The sequence below is a fragment of the Amblyraja radiata genome, chromosome 16 (assembly GCF_010909765.2).
Source record: "Amblyraja radiata isolate CabotCenter1 chromosome 16, sAmbRad1.1.pri, whole genome shotgun sequence".
NCBI classification, from domain to species: Eukaryota; Metazoa; Chordata; class Chondrichthyes; order Rajiformes; family Rajidae; genus Amblyraja; species Amblyraja radiata.
Genome location: NC_045971.1, coordinates 12,145,631 through 12,170,524, shown reverse-complemented (window position 1 = coordinate 12,170,524; position 24,894 = coordinate 12,145,631). Strand labels below are relative to the sequence as shown.

General features: G+C 41.4%; 1 protein-coding gene across 1 annotated transcript in view; it reads right to left on the bottom strand.

Annotated features, from left to right (window-relative positions):
- Positions 1-24,894, bottom strand: part of nsf (N-ethylmaleimide sensitive factor, vesicle fusing ATPase) — a 178,612-nt gene that overhangs the window by 119,685 nt on the left and 34,033 nt on the right. The window contains exons 4-6 of the mRNA XM_033035096.1: positions 22,761-22,800; positions 5,776-5,942; positions 1,052-1,159 (exon numbers count right to left, since the gene is read on the bottom strand). Of these exons, the coding sequence (XP_032890987.1) occupies positions 1,052-1,159; positions 5,776-5,942; positions 22,761-22,800 (315 nt within the window). The remainder of the gene's footprint in view (positions 1-1,051; positions 1,160-5,775; positions 5,943-22,760; positions 22,801-24,894) is intronic.

Here is a 24,894-nt window from a genome sequence, read left to right as displayed (position 1 = left end):
CTATGATCACAAAGCTCAAAAATCCCACTGTCACAGATAAGACTTTAATTTAATTTGCTCAAATTGATAAATAGGACAAGCGCACTGGTCATAGGAAATTTCAACGGTCCCAATTGGAATCTGTGCTCCAGAACCGTAAGTGCCTTGGTGAAGCATCTAGCCTCAATGCAAATAACCACCACATCCACAAAAGACAGATCAAATCCAACCCCACCAATTACCATCAGCAGCAATTTCCTAGAGTTATTTTGCTAACAATAAAACCAATTTATGGAGGAGGCATAAATGCCCCTTGCCTCCTCCATGCCTCAGGAGAGGCCACACACAAACTGGAAGATCAGATTATCCTACTTCATTTAGATACCCCACAGGTCAATAGTACGAACATTGAATTCACCACCCCAGTGCTCGCACAATTCTTCCATCGTCTCCTATGAACCTTGTTATCCTGCTCCTGTCTCCTCTGCCGTAAGCTCATCTCGCACCCCTCCCATCTCCTAGCCCCCAATTTATTTTTATCTCCCCTCTTTCCCCTCCCCTCAATTCCTTTTAACCCATATCCCTCCCCCTGGCTTTACATTTCTCCTCACCTTTCCATAGCTGACACCCTTTTGGCTCCCTGCATTATTTTCTCCACCCATCGGTTAATCAACACCCTCTCCCAACCTATATCCACCTATCACGTTGAACTTTGCTCTCTCTTTTTTCTATCTTTCTCCCTCCTAATCCATCAGCATGAAGAAGAGTCCACACCCAAAACGTTGTCTGTCCATTCCTTCTAGTAATTTGTGTTGTGCTTCAATAGGTGTCTGTGGTAAGAATTGACAAACGTTTGTTCTAAGAGACATTATGACACTTTAAAGTTGAGGAATAAATCACAACATCCTCAAAGGTGCAACATAATGTGTTTAATGGCTCCACACCCTGTGTACAAAGTGAATATGTGACTTAAGAATTTCCAACTTTTTTCTATTACATTTTATTAATTTAAAACATTTCTAAATAGAATTTTTTCCACAGCACGATTAAAAATCTATGTTAAAATGTCTACCTTCTGTTGCTTGATAGGTGCCTGCTCTCCTTTCAGTATGCTTGGGTCCATAGCTTCAATGTCCTTCACCATTAACCCAAAGAGCTTGTCAACAAAACTAAACACAAGCTGAAAAGCAAAGGAAGAAACAGAAAGGGTTAATCATCTGAAAATATCTACTTCAATTGTAAAATCATGATTTGTGTTTGGTTCATGCAATACTGGTTATTTGGATACCATTCAAACCAATAGGTTTAGCATCAAAAGGCTGCTCTGCTCTGTTCAATCTCCTTATTACCAGCATCAGTCCACAGATACTTACAGATTGAAGTCATTATTAGGAGTGAAAATTGTAGTTGTGAGGGAAGATTGGCTAGGTTAAAGTTGTTTTCTCTTAAATAGGGAAGGCTGAGCAGAAATTTAAACAAAGTGTATAAAATTGGAAGGGACTACAGTGGTAGAATTGCTGCCTTCCAGCACCAAGACTCGAACCTGACTACAGGTGCTGCCTGTACGGAATTTGAGTGGTTGCATAGATTTTCTCTGTGTGCTCTGGTTTCCTCATACATCACAAAGATGTGCAGGTTTGTCGGGTAAATGGCCATTGTAAATTGTCCCTGGTGTGTAGGACAGAACTAGTGTGCGGGTGATCATTGCTTGGTGCGGACTCGGTGGGCCGAAGAGACTGTTTCCACACCATATCTCTAAACTAAACAGAATAAATCTGAAGGATCTATTCCTCATAGCAGTGGGACTGAAAAACCAGGGAGCAAAAGATATAAAATAATTATTAAAAGGAAGCAAATGTTTTCACTCAGAGGGGTTTTGAAGCTTGGAATTTTCTTCCAGGGTCGAGGTGGAAGAAAATTACTTTGCATTTTAAAAATATTTGGATGTGTACATGGACAGTATGACCTGCAAAAGATCTTGAGTTAAACACAAAGTTCTGGAGGAACTCAGCAGGTCAGGCAGTATCTGTAGAAGGAGTGGAAATATGTCATTTTGGGTCAGGATCTTGTGCCAGAAGGTGAGATTAGGTTGATAGCTCTTCTCCAACCAGTGTTCATATAATGAGCTGAATGCCCTCCTTCTATCTTGTAGACGTCAGGATTTTGTGACAGACCAAATGACACACAAGCATACCAGGTTAATAACAAGGACCCTTAAAATATTATGTACCCACTAAATTATCAGTGAACAGATGAATGCATGTATCCAACTAATGATTAGGCATGTTTTTTGTTTGGTTTAACCAACATTAAATTTATAGGGCGCACACTTACCATCACAATGTGAATTTCTCACTTAAGAATCCACAAGTGGGCAGCACAGTGACGCAGCTAGTAGAGCCACTGCCTCACAGCACCAGAGACTACTGTTCATTCCTGACCTTGGGTACTGTCTGTGTGGTGTTAACACCGTCTCCGTGACCACTTGGATTTTCTCTGGGTGCTTTGGTTTCCTGCAACAGTTTGGGAGGGTGGTTGGACACTCTACCTTGCCCTCAGTGTGCAGATGATTAGTAGAATCAGAATGTGGGGAACATTTTAAAAGGTACCAATGTATAATGAATATAAATGCTTGGTTAACAGTCGGTGTGGACTCAATGGGTTGAAGAGTCTATTTGCGTACTGTATCCTTCTATAACTTCAGATCAAGTATTCAAGAATCATGTGAATCTGACAAACATCAACAGCCAAAGAAACTGCTTTACCATCTTATAATGGCATTTTAACATTGCAGTGATGCACAATGCTGTATTATCAATCCTACAAATTCATTATTCTTTAATTCCAAAGTTCACAAGGCTTAGCAATTGGTTTTCCTTGGGTCATGCTATCCTAAGTCAGTTTCATCTGGCATTGCCTTTTCATCCAATCTACATTCTCAATTGCCAGGATGTAGCCTGGCATGGGCAATCACAGTTGCTAGATATAAATGGAACTGACTATAATACAAGCAGTAATTGCTGCCACAGGGGGATGTTGTTACCGAATAAATAGATGCTGCAATGTTGAGAGAGGAGGTGGAAGAGCACTGATGTGTTATCACTGGTAGAGAGGGCGACAAACAAAGTGTTGGCATGTTGGCATTGGGTACAAAAGTTGGGGCACCATGTTACAACTGCACAAGAGGCTAGCAAGATCAAACTTGGCGATGAGTGCGATTGTGATCGTGATACCCCAGCTTTACGATGGCTATCATTATGCTTAAAAGGGCTCAGAAAAGATTTACAAGGAAGAAACCGGGACTGAGGGGAGGAGGGCTTGAGGTATGAGAGACTGGGTTGACCGGGACATTTTTGTGTGGGTACCTCCCTAATACAGCAATGAGTAACAAACTGAGGTGTGCCCGAGATCAGCAGCAGCATCCTGGAATGAACCCGAGGCAACGATTGTGATTCAGAATGATTGTGACCTGACCTGCCAGGCAAAGAATTCAGGCACAATGTGTGTCTGCGTTTGAGGTCACAGGTCATATCTCACTGAGTACTCAGAATGTACTTTTCAGCAGGAACAAGGTCTGCAAAAGCTGGTTGTTTTTCAGAATATAAGAATTGTTTCAGACAAGTGGATTGAAGAAACTCACTAAATTTTGCACTTAATACTACTGTTGACATTATTTTAGAGATAGGAAGTGGAATTTTTCACCGGACAAGTGAAAAGCATACTGAAGTCAGCAGTTCAATTTCCTGCTGAGCATTAATTCAACTAGAAATACAGAAATGACCCCAATATTGCTCTACTTTCAGTAAGCTGATTCCCAATGCACAGCATCTTTGTTGTGGTTCAGTAACTGAACACCCAGGAACAAAAGAGATTACAAAAAGTGGTGGACACCACCCGGTCCATCACAGGTACTGACCTCCCCACAATCGTAGAGATCAATAGGATGCACTGCCTCAAAAAGACAGCCAGCATGTGGTGCGGCGGCGCCTATCGGCAGCGGCTCGACTGCAGTCCGTCTGTTTTCTTAAAATTTTTTGTCTCATTAAATGTATGTTTTGATTCTAGTTTTTTTTTTTTTTTAAGCTGTGTATATGGGGGTGGGGGGTAGTGGGGGAAACCGTTTAATCTCTTCCCCTGTTCGGGGACCTGACTTTTTCCCTGTCGGGTCTCCGATGCCGTTGGGCCGGAACCAACCCGAGGGCTCCAGTCACAAAGCCTGTGGACTCGCCATCGCGGAGCTGGCCGACTCCGGAACGGGAGGAGCTGTGATGGCGCGCGGCTGCGATCCGACTTTGGAGCTTCGGAGGCTCCGGCCGCAGGCCCGGTAGACGGTAACATCGGGAGCTCGCAGGACCCTGGTGGGAGACCGCTTTTCGGAGCTCCCGCAACGGCAACTTCTCCCGCCGGAATCGTGGGGTGATATGACTCGGAGCGGGGCCTATCATCGTCCGGCGCGGCTTAACGGCCGCGGGACGTACCATCGCACGCCGGGGGCTTTAACATCGGGAGCCCCAGTTCGCCTCGACGTTGCAGTTGGACTGCTGGACCGCGGGAGAAGAACAAGGGAAGAGATAAGACTTTTGCCTTCCCAACACCTTCCCCTTCCAGGAGGTGTTGGAGATCCACTGTGATGGATGTTTATGTAAAGTGTGTTAAGTGTGGGTCTTGGATTTTTTTGTAATTGTTAAGACTGTAGAAAATGCAATTTCGTTCAAATCAAGCTGTTTGAATGACAATAAAAGGCATTCTATTCCATTCTAGCATCAAGGCATCACACCATCCTGTCCAGACTTTAATTTCATTCCTGCCGTCGGGAAGAAGGTTTAGAATTGGAGTTTAAAAACCGTAACTTCCAACTTTAAGAACAGCTTCTTCCCAACAACTATCAGGATGTTGAACACTACAAACACCAACTAAACTATGAGCTACGAACAGTCATGGTTGCACAAAGGACTTTGAGCATTCTGCACTAATATTGTTTTTTTAATTTAACGCACTTATTTTTGTCTATTATGTTATCTTTTACTGTGTTTACAGATCTGTTATGCTGCTGCTGCTAATTGTTCTGATCATCTTTCTTGATCATCTCAGACGTTGTGTATGAATGTCATATTTCATCGGTTGACCGATGAATTACACTTGTTGGAGTATGAAGGGTGAAATTTCTCTTGTAATAAGAGAAAAGTTTTAATCTTCTTGGAAGTGCAGATCTGTGTTCCAGCAAGAGAGATGAACAGATATAGAGAACAGAAGCTGAGGTAGATCATTCAGCCCATTCTAAATACTTCACCATCTCCATGATCTTAATATCGTACCACTGCTCTCTCCCCATAACCAACTTGATGCATTTGGGTCTAGGAATTAACATTATTTTTTTGAAAATATACACAAACTTGATTTCTCCAGACCTCTCTGGTAGCAAATTCCAAAGATTCATCACCCTTTAGGAGAAGAAATTCCTCAAACTACCCCACATCTCATGCCATGTACCGAAGACAGTGTCTTCTCATTGTAGGCACCCCAGCAAGGGAGATCTTTGTCCCCACATCCAGTTTGTCTAGATATGTCAGAATTTTGCAAGTTTCAATGAAATCTCCTCAGATACAAGAATCTGTAAATCTACATAGAATACGTCCAGAGTTGGATTAAGGGTACATGTCTTGGTGGGCTTGTTTTTGACATTCAAGCCACAAAACATGCAGCAAATAACAAATGTAAACGAGGACTTTGAGGGATCCACAGCTAAATTTCTGTTTTAGTCAAAATTCCCCCATATTATTTCACTCAGACTTGTACCTGCTGACCAGTTGAAAAAGCCTGGCTGTTGAAATGCTGAATGAACTCCGCTGCCATCTTGTCAGTGTCGTATGGGTTTGAATCCACACTCTTCTTCTGTAGGAAGTCAATCTCAATCGTCATGGTCCCAATGCACTGCGTTGTTTTGTCGAAGGTATAGGCGCTCACTGTAAATAGAGCAGACACAAAGTGGTCAAGCAAGTTTTACAGATTTCCCTGTAAATACAAGCAGAAACATCTATTCCAGATAGTTTCTACGTTTCACAGATGAGACTTAAGGCCACTCAACAGCATACTGGGATATTATTCTGTGAGGCCTGTTCTCCAAACAAAATGTTTCCACACACCATCTAAGAAAATGCTTATCTAAAAGGTAGAAACAAAACTATTGAAATATTATTAACTCAAGAGATTATGAAATCCCAACAATTGAAAAATTCATAAAACAATGCACACACTTGGACACGTAGTCATGCATACATTGAAAGCGACTTGGTTGAGTTGGGTTAATTCCACTGATTAGTTTGGTTTAGTTGTTGATGTGTCACTAACGATGCACCTTCACACATGAAAGCATTTCACACATAGGATTTGGGGTAAGATAGTCACTCATCTTCTAAATCAAGTCATCTTTCTCTCAGGCAATCCCCTGGTATTGTGGACAACTTGCTTCCATTTTTTAGTAGACAAAAATGCTGGAGAAACTCAGCGGGTGAGGCAGCATCAATGGAGCGAAGGAAATAGGCAACGTTTCGGGTCGAAATCGTTCTTCAGACGGATGCGAGGGGGGGGGGCGGGAAGAAAAAAGGAAGAGGTGGAGCCAGTGGGCTGAGGGAGAGCTGGGAAGGGGAGGGGAAAGTAGGGACTACCTGAAATTAGAGAAGTCAATGTTCATACCGCTGGGGTGCACACTGCCCAAGCGAAATATGAGGTGCTGCTCCTCCAATTTATGGTGGTCCTCGCTCTGGCCATGGAGGAGGCCCAGGACAGAAAGGTCGGATTCGGAATGGGAGGGGGAGTTGAAGTGTTGAGTCACCGGGAGATCAGGTTGGTTATTGCGCTTGGTCTCACCGATGTAAAGCAGCTGACATCTGGAGCAGCAGATGCAATAGACAAAGTTGGAGGAGGTGCAGGTGAACCTCTGCCGCACCGGGAAAGACTGCTTGGGTCCTTGAATGGAGTCAAGGGGGGAGGTAAAGCGACAAGTGTAGCATTTCTTGCGGTTCCAAGGGAAAGTGCCCCGAGAGGGGGTGGTTCGGGTGGGAAGGGACGAATTGACCGGGGAGTTCTGGAGGGAGCGTCCTCTGCGGAAAGCAGACAGGGGAGGAGATGGGAAGATGTGGCAAGTGGTGGGATCACGTTGGAGGTGGCGAAAATGTCGGAGGATCATTTGTTGTATGTGATGGCTGGTAGGGTAGAAGGTGAGGACAAGGGGGACTCGGCCCTTGTTGCGAGTGGGGGGATGGGGAGTGAGAGCAGAGTCACAGGGTATAGAAGAGACCCTGGTGAGAGTCTCATCTATAGTAGAAGAGGGGAACCCCCGTTCCCTGAAGAATTAGGACATTTCCGATGCCCTGGTGTGGAACACCTCATCCTGGGTACAGATGCGGCGTAGACGGAGGAATTGGGAGTAGGGGATGGAGTCCTTACAAGGAGCAGGGTGGGAAGAAGTGTAGTCCAGATAACCATGGGAGTCAGTGGGTTGATAGTGGATGTCGGTCAGTAGTCTATCACCTGCGATGGAGATAGTGAGGCCCATTTTTGCTTTGTGCGTTCCAAAGGGCAATTGAGGATAAGGTGGAAACCGCAGAAGGAGCAGGTGGGTGGAGTGGTGTGTTCATCATCAACCTGATGGAGCCGGTTGGGGAGGTGGTGTACGCCTTCAGGTATTTATTCAGGGCCTCTACACGCTGACAATATGTGGCCTCATGGCACTCAATACCATGCAAAATGCTGGTTCATCACTTTGAACGGTCATGAGCCAGAGATTCACAGAAGTCAATGAGGATGTTGCATTTATTCAAAGAGGCTTTGAGAACATCCCTGATAGACCTTAGAATGGTGTCTGTTTCAGGAAGCAGGCATACAAATAACAATAAAGCGAAATGAGTGCAACCAAGACCTCAGTCCTGAGGGTATAGGCCCAGGAAAGGAGACTGACATTAGAGGGCTTAGCCATCTGGTTAACTGAATAGATCTCTGTAAGCACCTTCTATACAAACTGTGAGAATGCAACAGTGGTGATATCATGTCAGTAGAAACCACAAATGGTAATGTTAGCTCAACAAATCATAGCTAGGTTTACTTAAGATTAATTCAAGCGTAAATAAAAAGGTGAACAATATAAAATATGGTAATATTACAACACCACACATATGGAATTACAGGTGGTGAATGCTTCAAACAAATACAAATATGATTTTTTTAAAAGTAACTACACATAAAATGCTGGAGTAACTCAGCAGGTTAAGCAGCATCTCTATAGAAAATGGATCGGTGACATTTTGGGTCAGGACCCTTCCTCGGACAGATTGTAGAGGGAGGGAACTGGTAGCATGAAAAGATCAGGTAAGAAAGTACAGGTATCTTAATTTTGTGCCTGGTTGACATCTTACATGGTTAAACAAGATGGATTGAAAATAAGAACAGATTGAAAAGGAATGCAATGAAAGTTGGACAAAATGCCCCATGTAAAAAGTAGATTGTTTGGTAGACAAAACACAAGTAAAAGCAAGGAATGCAAAATTGCCAACCCTCGTTCTTGACCATCCCCCAACCTCCAAGACAAGTCAGTGCTGCAGGGCAGTTGTCCTGGGAGACAGTCATTTGAACCACAAAGATCATCCCTTTATGAATACATCTTATTCACTGCCTGGACTAAACAGTTTAAATATCTCCAAGATTAATGTCATTAAAACCTGTAGTACTTCAACACAAGAAAGCTAGATAATCATCTTGGGGCTGGAACAAAGGCTGTGTTTAGCAATAATTTCACTGAACCTGTCAGAAATAACCTGCATTCTTATCGTACCTTTAACATGGGGGAAACACACTAAGGTGTGACACAGCAGCATAAGCAAAAATTAAGCATGCTAAATTAAAAATACTCAAAACAAAACTGAGAAAACTGATCCTATCATCATTAATCGATGGGTGCACCAACACAAACCATGGGAGTAGTTAAGGTGTTTGGTAAAGATGCAGTAATGCTAAAGTGGGCCTGAAATTGATGTTATTTCAGTACACGGTACTCGCATGATTCCACTCTGTTGCTATAATAGTCTCTTATTACATTAACACCCTAGTATTAAACAAACATCTCCAAATGACTAAATGCCAGTGTTAAACAGTAATTTGTTAGTTTTCAAAAACATAACCGAGCGCACCAAGGTGCAACTTCTTATCTTCTTATGTACAATTACTTATCTATTGTCTGTGGCATTATCTTCAACACAAAGGGGATGACAAGATAAATAAAAAATCATATTGATCAGACTTGACGAGTCTAACACAGCTACGTCAACTCGGGCACCTGTCTCCAACAAGATAGTATCAAACCTGCTGTAAACTAACAAATGGACAAAACTGGATAGCCCGATTCCTCAATCTAAGCATTAAATTTGGTGAGGACAAAGTAACAGAGCCCACTCAATCCTGCAGATACCCACTTACTATTCAGATTAGTTACAATTACTTTTCAGATAAATACAATAATACATACAATTGCGGAGAATATAGTGCAATCTGAGGTAGTGCAAAAATAGCTTTAAACTGGAACAACAAAATAACCAAATCAGGTAGAGTTAAGTGTAAGTGTAAAGGGTAGCACCTCCAGGAAGGGGGTGTCAAAAGTGGCAACTAGTTCAGCAGTGGGGATATGTACTGAAGTCTGGATCTCAAAGCATTCAAGTTCCTGTACCTTCTCCCAGTAGGTAGAAGAGAGAAAAGGAAATGGCCAGGGCAGCAGGCATTCTTGACAATACTTCCACCTTTCCGGATGCAATGCACCGTGAAGTTTTACTGGATGCAAGGAAGTGACTAGTCTGTCTGTGATGGACCATTCTCTGTGTTTACCATTCTCTGCAGATTGAGAGCAGAAGCAGTTGAGAACAGAACGGATGCAATAACACGCTGAGATGCATCCTATCTGAATTGGTTTATCAGTCTAGATTGTGCAGAAAACTGATGCAGATGTGGGCCAATACCAATCTTGCAAAGCATTTAATTAACTCAAATTTCACTGTACCTTAACTGGTACATGTGACAATAAATTGATCTTGAAACCTTCGAACCTTGATTATGGTCGACGCTAGAGCTACTGGGCAGCAGTCATTGAGACAGGTCATGTTACTTTCACTGAGGACTGAAATGATGATGGTTTCCTTGAACCACGTGGAGAAGGCATGCTTTCTAAGTGAAAGGTGGAAGATGTCACTGAAGACTGCGGTCAGTTGATTTGCACATAATTTCAGAGTGCGTCCAGGGACTCCATGTCGGCTAGCCACTTTCTGAAATATTACCCTCTTGAAAACAGATCTGACGTCTGCTACCAAAATGTACGAGACTGAGCCGACAGGTGATGTACGTATGTGCCTTGATGGTACTTAGTTTGTTTGTTCAAATAGGTGTAAAATACATTGAGCTCATCCTGTAGAGATGCACCATTGCCAGAGAATATCCCTGAATTCAGATTGTAGCCCATGATGGTATACAGGACCAGTCGCTTGGCTTCGGCTTGATTAAATTGAACCTCTAGTTTTGTTTTGCGATGCTCTTTTGGCATTGCTGGAAGCCTTGAGGAGATTGTACTTGGCCCCTTGTACAGTACGGGGGTCATCCTTCTTGAAGGCGAGGGATGGAACTATAGATTTATTTGTCGCCGGGGTAGATGTGGACTAGAGTATTAACACCCAGGGTGGGCAGGAGATATGCTGATGGTTTTTGGGGAGCGCATTCCTGAAATTTGCTTGATATATAGTTTGGGACCAATGGCCATGTTGACAAAGCTGCCTCACAGATCAGTCAGGGAAGGTTATCAGGCTGCAGTTTATCAGCCAACATGCTGGACATCTACAGATCATCCCTGGGTACAAGCCCAGATTGGCTATCTACCAGTTCCTACAAATGTTGAGAGATCGGTCTTTATGTAAAAAAAAATTTAAACAGCAAGTCAGTCCTTCGGCTCATCTGCCCTGTACTGCCAATCAAGCATCCATCTACACTGATCCTGCTTTCTTCTTTTTTTCCCCCCTATCAACTTCCAACTGCAAGCTTCCCCAAAACACAATTGCAACTATCTACACCATCAGTTTTCAGTTGCCAATTAACCCACCAACCTGCACGTCTTTGGCATCTGGGAGGAAACATACGTCATCACAGAGAATGTGCAAACTCCACATTGGCAGCACCAGAGGTCAGGATCAAGCCCAGTTGATTGAGAGGCAAAGATGTTAACCAAGGTGTCATTGTGCATGTGAATGTGTTCAATGTTAAAATAGCAAACACTCCATACTTTTATTTGCTCTGATGTTTGCATTATGATGTTGCTGTGTTGCTACACTACCCAAATCCTCATCTTTCAATGAGACCACATCTGGAATTTGCATTGAGTGGCCAAGTTAATTACCCCATGGGGAGAAATATGGATGAACCTAAACTGGCTAGCCCTAAATACAATGCCACAAACATGGACAATAAACTGCACCCAAAATGTAAAGAAGTTGAGAAAAATAAAAACTTGGGATACCCAAGCCACTCAGTGGGTGAAAAGAACCAATTTGTTCTATCCTTGTACAACAACTGGAATTCTGAGGAAAGGGAGAGCAGCACATTCAATGAAAATATTATTGATCCCAAAAACAGTGCCAAGCCATTAAAGTAAAAGGCGTCCAAAACACAAAATGCTTAGCTAGATATAAATGTTGTTATTGAGGAAAGCAAGCCAGAACAGGAGGAAAAATGTTAGGAAGGAAATAAACCACTAATGCACACAGGTTGAGCCCTGTTCAATTATTTTACATGATATTTTAAACAGCTTATCTAAACAAAATGAAAATGTATTATTACAATTAAGTCTACAATAAAATAATAAATAGATGAATAAAAATAAAAGTATGCTTAACTGTATAGAGGGCTTTGTTTTTAGTACACATATGCTTGCATACAAAAAACATAAAAAGTAAACATAACGCTATTTTGACATTTAGCTCTGAGTTTGAACATGCTGTTTAGCCCTCGGTACATGCTATCCTGCTCGAAAAGAGTACATTGAAGATGAAGAAAAACAGCGTGATCCCATTGCATCTGGACATTGCTTCCACACACCAAGTCTTCTCATGGCTAACGCATGACATATAGATGATTCCTATCTTCCCACGGATAATGAACTAACATTCAAATAAACCATCAAAGGCATTATTACAGAGGATAGAAGTACACAATATACTCTGTGACATTAGCACCCCGCACTGACTATGACTTGAGCAGGAAGGAACTGCATATGCTGGTTTACACCGAAGATAGACACAAAATGCTGATGTAACTCAGCGGGACAAGCAGCATCTTTGGATAGAAGGAATGGGTGACGTTTCGGTCAAGATCCTTCTTCAGTCTGAGTCCCGCTGAGATACTCCAGCATTTTGTGTCTACCGAGGATGACTTTGCAGAACCAACAGTTTGAAGTTGCTAGACTGCACTTCAAGAGGATCAACACTACTGGCAAACATTTGCCTTAGAGGTAGTATTGGAAAAGCACCCAACACCAAGCAGCTCATATAATGCAGGGTCCACTTCCAATTAAATACTTCATTGGCTGGAGTTCTACTTGGCACAAAAGATGATGTTGGTGATCATGGAGGTTCATCATCTCAGCTGTTGTGTATGGTAGTGTGAAGACCAACTCACATTTGCTGCCTTATCTTTAAAAAAAACAAAACATATTTTGATGGATGGTCTTAAAGGGAACCTGGCAGATTTCCTAAGGTTATTTTTGTTCTAAAATTAAATCTAGACTGAGTTCAACTGACAAGTAGAATGGAGAAAAACACGAAGACACTTGGTTTATAAAGCTTTGGCATTTAGCTATCATGTGAAGATGCAAAAATGCTATTTCTGATAAAATACTAAAGGATAAAAAAGATTGAAGATTGTGAAATCAATTATTCTTGGCATTAACAATGTGTTAATTTAGGGTTATATACTGGACATCTATTCAATGCTAACCATTAATTCAGAGCGAAGTTGAATTCAGGCAAAGGTTTTGTCTTGCTAAATGCCATCTTATAAATCTCAACTTCACAAATGATTAACTGATGGTAGGTTATTGTACGGAATGTCAATAATAGAAAGATGTCAGACTAAAACTTGGTTGATCCTTGAAATCTTTCCACTTGCTGCACAAGAGCCCCCAGGAAATACAGCATTCAAAGATACCATGAGCAAAGCTGCCTTAAAGCCAAAGCCTATAAAGATCTAAACTAGAGTTGCCTTTTGATGCATTTTACTGGGAAAGCCTGTCCAGTTTTAAAGCAATGAGAGATTTATATTTTACATGGGGCCGGTGACTAAGCAAAAGAAAAAATAAATATTAAACTAAGGGTTTGAGGTAGTCAGAGACCAGATTCAAAACTTAATAACAGGAAGAGTAGATGCAACCATCACTGCTCCAACAGGACCGACCATTGTCCAAAGAATAATCTTGTCCATGTCGAATAGTTCACATCACTAGCACTATCTAATAAGCATATACAGCTTTAAGAGACCATTGGAAAATATAACATCACTCAACACAGAGTAATCAAATCCATGGGGATGACAGCTGCAAAAGGACATGCAGATTCAAAACCATTACCAAGCCAGTTACTGAACCTTTATTGTTGGACTGGAGGGTCAGGTATTCATTATTTTGGTACACAGATGGGCAACTGTCGGCCAGTTTCAGGGAAAGAGAGACCAGCACATTTCACTATAATTAATCACAGTAGAAAGAAGGATAAAACACCAGCATAACACCTGCCACATAACATTTATCACTGGTCATCATTCTGATAGCCTGCAACATAATTTTTTATTATAATTTACCATGAGATGGTACATTAAAACATTAACTGTAAAAGAAGATAATCAGGATTATGTTGGAAACCTCATCAATCCGAACACTGTTTCAGATCTGCATTGCGCACTTAAAGAATGCCAGAAACCACAGCAGCAGTGAGTTGCGCACCAGCTGCACTTGATACAGTCTGCCACTTGGTGGCCTTAACTCACACTCTCCTCAATACTCTGTTCAAAATTTTCAAAACAGTGCTTTCTTTATGTGGAAAAACAAACCGATGTCAAATCTAACAAATTATACGATTTGAACATCTCTGTAGACTTTAACTATATATATCAATGGAATACTTCTAATGTTCAATATTATCCGAAAATATATCCACTGAGCGAAAGTCCACTGAGTGAAAGACATAATAATTGAAGGAAGTGGCCTTTTGGCAGTGAAGGCATTTAAAGGAGTTGCAATGAGTGGGTGTGCAACATTCAGATCAGAGCTTACTCTCACTGTCATTTATGACAATCATTAAAGTATGAAGAGGCATTAATTCATGCATCTCTTTAAACTTTAACTATATATATTACTTCTAATGTTAAATATTATCCAAAGGCATCTCACAAATAATGGGAATAGAATATATCATTGCGGTCACAGACTTTATGAGCAAATGTGTAGAGCGCAGTATACCAAAGATGATAATACTAGTTGTGAGTCTGTGGCTCTGTTCCACAGAGTTGTGAGTCTGAGGAATTCTCTGCCTCAGAGTGCGGTGGAGGCCAGTTCTCTGGACACTTTCAAGGGAGGGCTAGATGAGGCTCTTAAAGATAGCGGAGTCAGGGGATATGGGGAGAAGGCAGGAACTGGGTACTGATTTGGGATGAGCTTCCATGATCACATTGAATGGCAGTGCTGGCTCGAAGGGCCAAATGGCCTACTCCTGCACCTATTGTCTATTCACATCAGTCTGAAGAAGGGTCTCGGCCCGAAATGTCACACATTCCTTCTCTCCAGAGATGCTGCCTGTCCCGCTGAGTTACTCCATCATTTTGTGTCTACCTTCAATTTAAACCAGCATTTGCAGTTCTATCCAACACAAAAAGAAAGGTATTGTTACTTAATGACAACGGCCCAATGCCTCTGATATCCACCATCATGAAGTGCTTCACAAGACCGGTGACGGCACAGCATTAACTCCAGCCTCCCTAATAGCATTGATCCACTGCAGTTTGCTTACTGTTGCAACAGGTCCACAGCAGATGCCATCTTCCTGGTCATAAAGTTACCTCTAAAACACCTAGCCAACATTGCCTCCAACAGTAAACCCCTATTTATAGACTACAACTCAGCCTTCAACACCATAATCTCATCCAAACTGATCTCCAAACTTCTGGACCAAGGAATTAGCTGCATCTTCTGCCACAGAATCCTCAACTTTTTGACCCACACACTTCTGCAAGAATAGGTGACAACACTACCTCCACAATGACTCTCAACATCGGCAGAAGAAACAGAATTTTAAAAGCACACACCATCAGTCTCAGGAACAGCTTCTTCCCCTCCATTGTCAGGCTTCTAAACAGTCCTTAAGCTAGGGTATTGTCCGATTATCCCATTGTGGACATTGGGCATTGTCTATGGAATATATGCACTTCAATGCTGAAAACTATATTCTACACTCTGTATCTTCCCCTTTGCTCTCTATTGTAATTGAGTTTGACTTGATTAAATGGATTGATACATCCAATCCATTTGGATGGCATGCAAAACAAAGCATTTCACTGTACCTCAGTACAAATATGACAATAATGAACACAAACCTAATGCAAACTCAATTTTCACAAATAAATCTTGGAAGAATAGGAAGAGAACATTTGGGAAGGGATGAGGATGACGGGCATGAGGCATGAAGTCATGAAGATTTTATCAATTTTATGTTTGATGCGATAGAAAACAAAACAAAGAAAAATAGCATGAGCGTTGTGGACAAGCTAAAGTTCATTAGTATGGAGAATGTAATCTTCATCAAAAGGGCATTAGAATAATTGAGGTACAAAAGATGTGGGGCGCAATGGACAGTTGATTATTTATAACAGCACAGGAATGTAATTACATCATCAAATCCATTCCAGCTTTCCACGGAAAAAAAAAATCATACCCTTCTCATTCCCTTGTCTGCTGCAACTTATTCTCTTTCATATTCCCATCAAATCCTCTGATTCGTTGCCTCTTAACCTACTCCAGCAACTGTGGTCAATTTACCCGAACAGCATGTCTTTGAGATGTGTGCTGAAACCAGCTTGGTGCTGAAGCTTGTGATCAAGGAGAGAACAAGTCTGCCCATGGAGCACTCTTGGCCAGAATCAAACTCAGGTGGAGGCACAAAACACTACAGATACTAGAATCTAGATTTTTTTTAAAAGGCTGGAGGAATGCAGCGGGACAGACAGCACCTGTGGCGGGATTGGACATTGGATGCTTTGGTCACGACCACTCTTTAGTCTGAACCTTTCTTTAGTCTCGACACGAAACATCACCTATTCCTTTTCTCCAGAGATGCTGTCTGACCCGCTGACTTACTCCAGCTTTTTGTGCCCTTCTTCAAACTGATGGAATAGGAGTGAGAAAGTTGGAAGAGACATCAGGAATAGGGCAAAGATTGGCAAGTGGTAGGTGGATATAGGTGAGGTGGGGTGGTAGGAGAGATAATTGGCAGATAGGTGAGGAGAGTGACAGAGTGAAAGAGAAAAGGAGACAAAAGGGAGTCATATCAGGAAAAAAGATGAAGGGTAATAGCTAGTGCAGGAGTGAGGGATATGACTGAAAGAGGGCATGGGAAAGATGAGAGATAAAAGGGAAATGCGAGATTCAGGGACGGGAGATGAGCGAATGGAGAAGGGACTAGATAGGGAACGATTGCTATGGGAATAGGAGGAGCTCTTATAATCATTAGCAATCAGGAGGTCCAGCAGGCCTTGATGGACAGAGCGCAAGTGTTCAGCGAAACTTGCGCACTGGTCTACACTTGGTCTGACAAATGTAAAAGTAGTCGGTAGCACCAAATTCAATAGATGAGGTGACAGAGATGCACATGAACCTATGTCTCACCTGGAAGAACTTCTGGGTTTCCTGGATGCAAGGGAGATAGGGGATGTAAGTGATCCATCTCCTGTGGTTGGAGGGAAAAAAACCTGGGGAGCGGGGCAGGTTTGAGTGATAAGAGACGAGCAAACCCAGGAGTTGTGAGGAGAATAGTCGCTGCAGAAGGCATGAAGATTGCCAATTCCCATCTTAACAATTGTTTAAAGACAGTCTTATTGACTTGGAAAATTATTGGATCCCTGATGAGTGCTTGGATTGTAAGTTATTGGGGCAATTCCTCCAAAATTATGGAAGAACTCAGATAAGGACATGGGCATTTTTAAACCAGACTTGCTGGCTGCAACGGAAAAAAATCCCAATCCACAAAGGAAGGACCAGTTTCGAACCTGTCTGTGGGCCTGGGCATTATATCACTATGCGGATGGTGTGAGCAGGAAAGGCTGAGACGGAGATAACGAGATTATCTTGGAAACACAAAGGAAGGAACCGAGCCTCAGCAGACGGGAATAAACAGCCCAACAGCAAAACATATCACCATCGTGGATGACCCATCCATCGGGACAATGGGAGCCCATCTAGGCGATGGGATAACGATCAGGCTGAGTGATCATGACATCAGCAAACCCCTTATCATCGGAAGCCTATTGTTCATGCCAAATCGAAACTGGGAATCATCAAAAGACCCTTTTGTCCAGAGGACCACCTGGGGGGTTTCAAGGGAGAAACTCAGGTATAAAAAGCAGGAGTCAAGCCAGAACTCGTTCTCTCTTTCTGCTCTGCTAGACGGCTCGTGACCCTGCATCAATCTAGCTGTAAGTACCCCAGTGACCAGGTGAAGTTCCCGAAATAGGATAGTTGAGAGAAGAAGGGGAAAGGGGGTGTACTTGCAAGTAAAATTGTGTAAAGTAAGTTTTACGACGTGCCCGATAGTTTTCCTTCCATAGTCTTAGTTTAAAGCATAAGTTTAGCCACGTATTATGTAGTATTGGTGAGATTCGATTTCTCATTGTTTAATAAAGCCTGTAAATTTTAGACTTGCTTTGAGTCCATCTTGGTTTCTGTTTTCTCTCATCAGCACACTCTGGTCAAGTCAACCTTTTATCATATCCCACCATAATTCCGAGGTCTAGAACCCAGGGGAATCCCTTTTGTTGTATTCTCTCTCTTGGGAAACGCTCGAGTGGAGTGGTGGCCGTTTGACCCTCCGACAAGGGAGAATAACTCGGGCAGTTGGGCCCGAAGTGGAGTAAAGGGAAACCGAAACCCCTACAGGATTACACATTTTTAAGTCTGCTGAAACACACTGAACAATGTAACTCCTGCACAAATCTGTAAATCTAGCCCTCTCAGTAAAGCCCCGCGCCTTCAACTATAATCAAAGTTGCCTCTGGAAAAACAATACCACCAACCTTTCACCTTGTGGAAGAATTGGTGGGACAGTGAGGGTAAATTACTGACACCATGCGACCCAAGGAGAAGCAGCTGTTAGAAAGAGATTTCAATGCCACATGCAACTGGTGTTTATCCCCAAGGTCAGAGAGCTCACCGGCAGTCTTCCAACATCCACCAATCAATACCCTGAAACAAAGCCCGATCTCAAACCTTGAACATGCATCATTAGTGTACCGTTCTAATGGTTCTCCAGGCAAACTAAGAAAGGTGAATAAATGCAAATTCCATAGAGCTCATCCACATTTATGTCAATAGACCAACTGTTAGCCATATCACACAATGGTAGATCTGATCTGATATCTAGATATACAGATCACTGGCCGCTCATAATTAACAAGGACGCCAATTAGTTTTAATCTTCTGCCACTTTATTAAGTGCCCAGTTTAAATGTGATATTTACAAGACACAAGAGACTGCAGATGCTGGAACCTTGAACAAAAAAAGGGCTGGAGGAACTCAGCGTGTCAGACAGACTGTCTGAAGAAGGGTCCCAACCCGAAAGGTTGCCTGTCCATTTCCCTCCACAGATGCTGCCTGACCTGCTGAGTTCCTCCTGCTCTTTGTTTTTCAAACACTTTGAAGATATCAGCTGATTTCAGTTGCTACTCCATCTACATGCACATTACATTACATTGTGTTTTTATGCATGAGAATGAATTATTGACAATTTAATGATTCAACATTCCTCTTGTTAACATTAACACCAAGCATCGTGTTCAACATTATAGGTTTAATAAAATCAATGGCACCAGACTCCCTGGATAATACAATTACACACCATCGTTCATTGAGGACAGGCTTGTTAAGATTTCTCCTAGGGCAATGAATGACTATTGCACAGGCTGACTGATCTTGTCACAGTGGACTGTTGAGCTAAAGGGCCAGTTTCTGAATCACCCTGAATAACACTGTCTATGCAAGTACATACAAAACACAAGGGTCTATTTACCTCCTTCCCCAAGATGCCTAACAGATGAGGAGAAATAAGTCACAGACTCTACTCATTAAAATAGTTCAAAAGCTACTGGAAATGGAAAGAAAGAGCAGGTATCAGGATAGCAATGAATGCTTGAAAGATACATTTGCTCCAGTTTATAACAAAATAGTGCTTACAGAATTATCGCAGTTCACCAGACAATGTAATGGGCAAAATTATCACTGTTCAGTACAAATTCTAAAGGATGAAATAACAATTTGATGGACATTGCTACCCTGAGGAATTAACTAGGCTTCTTTTCCGGTACAACTCTAAGCATAGACTTCAATATTTTCAGGCAACAACAACACTGCTCAAATAATAAATCAAACTGGAAAGTTGTTTAAACCCCCTGCCAGAATTGATAGACGATTGCAGCTCACTGAAGGCGGCTGATAAGAGCATGATGTCAAGCAACAGACAGCTGCATGAAGGGAGCAGAGCAAAACTATACATTACAACCTTAAACACGTTGATCTTGTAGTCTGTATAGTTTCAGTAACCAAACAATTCTCAAACCCAATCTAACACACCATTGTCACAATGAACTTAGATTCAGAGTTGTACATCATCGAAGCAGACCCTTCGAACCATCATGTCTATGTTGACCATCATGCCCTATCTATTTTAATCCTATTTGTATTCATTAATGCTATATCACTCTACAACCTGCTCATTCGTGTACCCGTCAAGATGCCTCTTAAATGTTGTTAATGTTCCGGCCTCTATTCCAGATACCAACTACTCTGTGGAAAATGTGCCCTTCACATCTCCTTTGAACCGTCTCGCCTCTCATCTTAAAACTGTGCCCTCTAGGTTGACATCCCAGATTGCCATCATCTACTCCATGTTCCTCATAATATTTTTATACCACTATCATGTCATTAATGTCGCACATTATGTCTGTTAAGTTAAGCCCTCCCGCGTCCTTCCCACACCATGATCACCAGAGCTGCACACAATAGTCAAAGTATAGCCTTAACAACATGTTGTACAACAGTAACATGGCAACCTGTAACTCGCAAACCCAAACTCTTATACTCAATGCCTCACATTATTAAATAATTTGCCTGACATTAAATTGATGCCAAAATTCAACTTGTTAAAATAACACTGACACATACATAGATGGTTTTAAATCTTCCCTTATTAAATTAACAACCCCCCCCCCCCCCCCACACACATTAGCAACACAAATCCTTAATAAACAGCAGAAGCAAAATAATCCAAAATCAAGTAGTGTTAAAATTAGGATACTGGCAACACAAATAGACATGGATTATTGTTGCTTTGACAATCGACCCTCTGGCTGTACTAATAACTTTCCAGAACCTATGCACAACTCCCAACTTATCTCACCTTATTTCCAAATTTGCATTTAAACCTTTAGTCATTGTTTTATAGATACACAACCCCACCTCAGCACCAAACTACTATTGGGTTTCTTTGGAGTTACACTACATACTTTGGCTTCCACTATGGTCTGGTTTATCTGGATTAACCAATCATTTATTGTATATTTATTTGTTGTGTTATTGTGTTTGTGAAGCAGCAGCAGCACTTTTATTGTTCTGGTCCTGGCACGTATGATAATTAAACTGTCTTGATGGCAAAAATACAGCCTGCTTAACCTGCAGAGTTATTGAATCATATATTTCAGCATAAAAATGTCAAACCCTGCTTCTCCACAGCCTCATCCCTCTCTACCCCATCCCTCGCATCAACAGCTGCTGTCCAAGATAAATGGAAGTAGCAGTTTATAATATAAAATGATTGGAATTTGTTCCAAAACTGCAAGGTTATTGCCAAGACCATTTGTGAAAGATCGGGTTCTATTCAAGTCTAAAAAAAAACTTCCTCTAAAACCCGTTAAAAGTGTTCTGACCGTGTCAGACCAATGTGCACCATTACCACCCTCCTTTGTTCACTTGTCCTAGTTCCATGTCTCTCGGCTTTTTAAATAGCAACGCTTGCTCCTACACAAAGTACCCTTTATCAAGTACCACTTCCTCCTCCCTTTTCTCACAGTAATATCCACATTTAACCCAACGACGAGGCAGGTGGCTGCTCAACAGCATCTTTGAACAGATGGTTGCAAATATCAGCACACAACCAAAGTACTGAGGCTGAGAGACATTTTGGCTGAGAGAGGATTTTTATGTTTGGAGAGAGAAAAGGAGCAACAGCAAAAAAAAAGTATTGTTCCCATTTACTCACAGAATGCCAAAACGTAAACAATATTCAGATTTTAATTTGCACTTATCAGTCTGGCTAAACATCCATAAAATTCCAAAACAATAGCAGGCCTATATAGGATGTCGTAAAGACAGGTTGCAACAATCAGGTATGTCAGGTCTGTCCGAGCAGACTTCCGTCGATTTGATTCCGTATTAAAATGAAAGGATGACTTCAAGTGTAGGAAGGAACTCCAGATGCTGGTTTAAACCGAAGATAGACACAAAATGCTGGAGTAACTCAGCGGGACAGGCAGCATCTCTGGAGAGAAGGAATAGGTGACGTCTGAAGAAGGGTCTCAACCTGAAACGTCACCCGTTCCTTTACACTAGACTTCAATCTTAATTTAAGTGTTAAACAAGAATTGGCAATCTGATGATAAAAAGGAGTCCAATTACAATTTTACTTTCAGTAGTTGAAGATGACAAGAGCTTCGGAAGATACTGAGAGCCATTTGAGACAAAAGTAGCAGATTTGCTTTTTTCTAGTCCAACCTCAATGATTTAGGAGCGGGAACACGAAGCAGTTGTAAGCTCCCCACATGAAGTTAGACTACAGATGAAGGAACTAGTGTATTAACAGAAATTTCTACCACCATCGCTGTTAATCTCAGTGATTTGAGCAAATGCTGCAACCATTTAACTTTGCCAGGTTAGTGCCTTGTGCAAGTTGGCAAAGTGCAGACTTCATGTAGTGCAGGATAAATTTGATGTCTAGACACATCCACTTTTCCACAAATCTCCAGAAAGTAATGAGAGGTGATAACGTTGAATTGCCCTTTATAACCTAGGCTACTGATACAAATTATGTCTGCTGAATGTTTTAAGATAACATGAAGCTGCAAATTATTCTATGATGCATTTCATGAACTCTTCAATGTATTCACAATTATTTTAATGCCAATATCTTTTGTCCAGTTGATTTTATAGTTCCCATAGTTCCACTTGGATTTAACTACCCCACCTGTGATATACAACCGGTTGTATAGAAGTCCAAATTCATAACCATAGATGCAAGTTATCAACAAGTCCAAACATCAATCATGAAGACACCTAAAACCTCATTAGTTGTACTAGTAGTGCACACCCCTTAGTTTTGTAATAAAGATAAATTGTTTACATTTCTACTTGTTACTACTGCAAATTGTATTCATCAAATGAAAAGAAACCTACCTTCCACATCCTGACCAATGGAGAGTCCCACCCATTTTCTCTGCAAGAAAAATCACCAGATAATGTAACAGCATTGCAATAAATTCATAAACATGTTCTCAAAGTCAGATTTTAAACATGGCATTGAGCATATTACTGACATTTTGATTTTAAACCAACTTTCAAAATACCGGAGATAAAGATAAATGCATGAGCAAGCATTTTTAAGAACCATAGACTTTAAAAGTGTACCCATTACATTTTACCACAATGCAAAGTGTTTTCAAATTGGTTTCCCAGACTTGCACCAAGGATGGTGAAACATTATTTAGATCCTTAAAAAGGCTTTGCAAATGACAATACAATAAGTTGTAAGATTACCATATAGTAAAATGCCAATATAGCAAGTTGTAAGTAGTAAGATTTTGTTTTATCTCAAGCACCATTATCCCATCACAGACTTTGTCATTTCAATGTGATATTCTGAATGATTAAGTACCAGTAAATGTGTTGGATCTCATTGATTTATTCAAAAAGGTTACCAAGAAGGCACTGATGTCAGTAAAGCTGAACATTGTCATGTGTGCTCTATATCAAGCCAAATGGACATGTCAACATTCGAGATTCACCTTTGAGATCCCATTACAATGCCATGTCGTCAGATCTGGGTTGACATTATATTTACAACTGCCAACCATCCCCGTATCCATCTCAAATTTATAGGAAAAAATCCTCCAAACATTCTTCTCGCAGATATAGCTCGACCCAGCTCAAGGTTTCTATATGTGTAGGAAGGTACTGCACATGCTGATTTAAATCAAAGATAGACACAAAATGGTGGAGTAACTCTGCGGGACAAGCACATCTTTGGAGAGAAGGAATGGGTGACGTTTCGGGTCAAGACCCTTCTTCTGAAGAAGGATCTCTCTCGGCCAGAAACGTCACCTATTCCTTCACTCCAGAGATGCTGCCCGTCCCGCTGAGTTACTCCAACGTTTTGTGTCAATCAAGCTTTCTATATGGTATTTTAACTCAACGGTACAGTCACCAATCTTAAGAATCCCCAATTCCCTCATTGGTTCCATGCCAAGCAATGCTGATCAGGTTCAGCGTGTCTATGGCTAACAACTTTGGCCTTTTGTAAGCAAACCTGCAAGTCAGAGATTGTTTTAAGGAGTGATGCCAGTGACAGATCTAATCATCAGCAGGTGTGAGGTAAATAAACAAAATGATCACAGAAAATAAGCTAACTTTAATCACACTATGTAATTGGAAAACTTCATTATAGTGAATATTACAGAAAAGCACTGGCTTACAACTTTAAACCACCATCATCATCATCATCATATCTATCAGCATCAGACTTCAAAATATCACAACATGATACCACAATTTAAATAAGAACACTCTCTCTGGGCACAACTAAAAACGACAAAATTAAAAAAGGCAATTATCAGTAACTACAGAGACTACAATTTCACACATCCAGTGCTTCAATAGTAACATGAGGATGTTTAACACACACTAATATTCGCAGCATCGTATTCCTCCCACAAGGTGCAAGAACAAAATAACATGCTTTATAAAAGTGATGTTGAAATCATGTAATTGCATCACGAGGAAGAGGTATTCCATTCCCATAATGTGCTACAAAGTGCAGAACAGTTTAAGACACAATTGTCAACTTTGGAGGAAAAAGGAAGATGTGCATTGCTAATTTAAAAAAAAAACTCCAGGCACTGGAAATCGGAAACAAAACCAAAATGTTGGAAATACTCCAGCTTCCGAGGAAGGAGAAAACAATTTAACACTCGGATACAGGCTATTTCCCAGAACAAGGAAAGAAAAATACAGGTTAGTTTTCAATTGGAGAGTGGATTCAGAAACACATGGAACAAAGGGATAGGCACGTTAAAATGGCTGACTCGAGCCAAAACGGAATCTTAGTAGAACTCAGCAGGTCCAGTGGCCTCTACAGAAGCAAGAGGTATAAATCAAATGTTTAGGTCAAGACCCTGCAACAGGATTGAGAAGAAACTGGATACCTTTCTAGAGGATAGACATGATGGATTTTCAGTATACGGGGAAGGACATAGGAGGTGGGATAGAGGCTGACAGGTGATCATGGGGATAGGGAGAGAATAATGGGGAGGGG